Source organism: Cupressus sempervirens, chromosome 6 (assembly GCF_028749045.1).
Source record: "Cupressus sempervirens isolate cs-2001-9-10 chromosome 6, ASM2874904v1, whole genome shotgun sequence".
In the NCBI taxonomy this organism is placed as follows: Eukaryota; Viridiplantae; Streptophyta; class Pinopsida; order Cupressales; family Cupressaceae; genus Cupressus; species Cupressus sempervirens.
Window position 1 is genome coordinate 92202825 of NC_143123.1, and position 1965 is coordinate 92204789.

General features: G+C 33.0%; 1 protein-coding gene across 1 annotated transcript; it reads right to left on the reverse strand.

Moving 5' to 3' along the window:
- Positions 1-723: 723 nt before the first annotated feature.
- Positions 724-1475, reverse strand: LOC149551349 (uncharacterized). The gene is made up of 2 exons (XM_089789663.1): positions 1273-1475; positions 724-1142 (listed from the first exon to the last, which is right to left on the reverse strand). Exons 1-2 carry the CDS (start codon positions 1406-1408, stop codon positions 898-900), a joined length of 381 nt encoding a protein of 126 aa, XP_089645789.1. The 5' UTR covers positions 1409-1475; the 3' UTR covers positions 724-897.
- Between the last annotated feature and the right edge of the window lie 490 nt (positions 1476-1965).

Below are 1965 nucleotides of genomic sequence, written 5' to 3' on the forward strand. Positions count from 1 at the left end.
AAAATTTGGAAAAAAATCACTATATTTTGGTAAATCTGATTTTTTTTTTTTTTTGACTTTATTTTATCTTTAATACATTTTGTTAGAGATTACCCTGTAACCTTATACTAAGCATAGAAATTTGGCCAATTACTATTACTATAAAGCAATGGCATCCACATTCTAGGCAATGTTCGTTCTTCGTTCTTTGATGAATTTTAATCATGAAGATGATTTTTCTATAAGTAAAAGGGGAACACAAATATTTCTAAAGGACTGCGCCAAAAAGACACCATTAGGAAGAGGTATTGCCTAATGTCCTTTTTCAAATAAATTATTTGATAGAATCTTATGGTAATCAAATTCATAGTCATTTTATTGTTGCGTTTTCAAAAATACTAAAACAGTAATTTTTCATTTTCATGCCAACAACTGTTGGCTAAATGCCTCTACAAATGAACATAATTGAGGTGGGCGCATGCCTTCCTCCATTCTACGGAAAGCAGAATACTAGGTAGCAAACGAGAAGATCATCTTGTATGGTGTCTCAAGACTAATGTTATCCTTCGTAACAAAATTACAAAGACATACTCATTAGGTGAAATTAGTTAAAATCATGTTATCCTTAATAAAAAAACTATCGTATCCATTTCTGATAGAAGCACTATCAAAATCTAATTAAAAATAGGCTCCTTGAAACCAAACTGAGCAGAGCAAATGGGTATATATAAAGTGTGAAAGCTCTTTAAATGATAATGGTAGACACTATATTGTATTCATAATGTGGAAACAAAGAGCTTACATACTATCAGAACAAACTCATCACACTATTTGATAAGCAGATCATTTATTTATTATCATTATGGACTTTATATGATCTGGACAACTCCCATTCAGAAACATATATCTACTGTGAAACTATCCTACTGTGCAGGTACAGAACTCAGTAATCTGTGTATTAGAACTACTGGAGCTTGTGCAAGATAGCCCAATAAACCGAGTGACTGCACATGGTACAGGAAAAACCAGTCCACTCACTTGTGGAAGTGGTGGTGGTGGCGCAGATTCAGACACAGCAGAAACATCAACTCCGACTGGTTCAGATACAACAGAAACATCACCTCCTGTTGGTTCAGATATAGCAGAAATATCGTCTAGTCCTTCTGGTTCAGATACAACAGGAATATGCACCACATAAAACACTGTTCTTAATAATAATTCATAAATAAATTTATAGCATTCAAGAAAGAAAAAAATTAGAATGCAAAATTATTGGACTCGAATAATATTTACCTGTGGCCAGGGATTGTTTTGACATGTCTTGGACAGAATGCATATCCTTTGATAGGCGAGCTTCAATGGAAACGAGGATGATGGCAAAAGTAACACACATCCCAATCAGATGAATTCTTCCTGTGTTTTTCACCATCTTGATGATCTGCAATGAAAACACAGACAATAATGTTGCACTATGACAACGAATGGAGCTTGAGAATATGAGGGTGATGATAGAAATGACTATAATCTGAGTTTATATAGAGAAAATATTTAATGCAAGCGGCATGGTGGGAACGAAAAATAGAGATCACACTTGCAGTGTGAGTTGCTTAAAGTTTGGAAGGCCGACTGCACGTGACCTGAAAATAATGGACCCATAAACACACATAACCTCAAAAGCAGTAAAGTTTTACGTAAGTCATGGGAGCTTTAATGTATTCTGTTTCATAAATACATCTAATCTTATTTGAATAATATTAAGGTTAATTAAAGTACAAGCAATCAAAGTTCAAATTAGGCATAGTGAATTGTAAGAGCAGGATATTCTGTTTCATTGTAGAAGATAAATAACTTTCATCTTGTTTGATTAATACTGGGGCTAATTAATGTACAAGCAATCGACTTCAAATTAGTTAAGTAAATTTCAAACAATTAACGTGAATGTAGATATATTTAGCTTTTAAATTCAAAAAGAAATAAATATTAGTA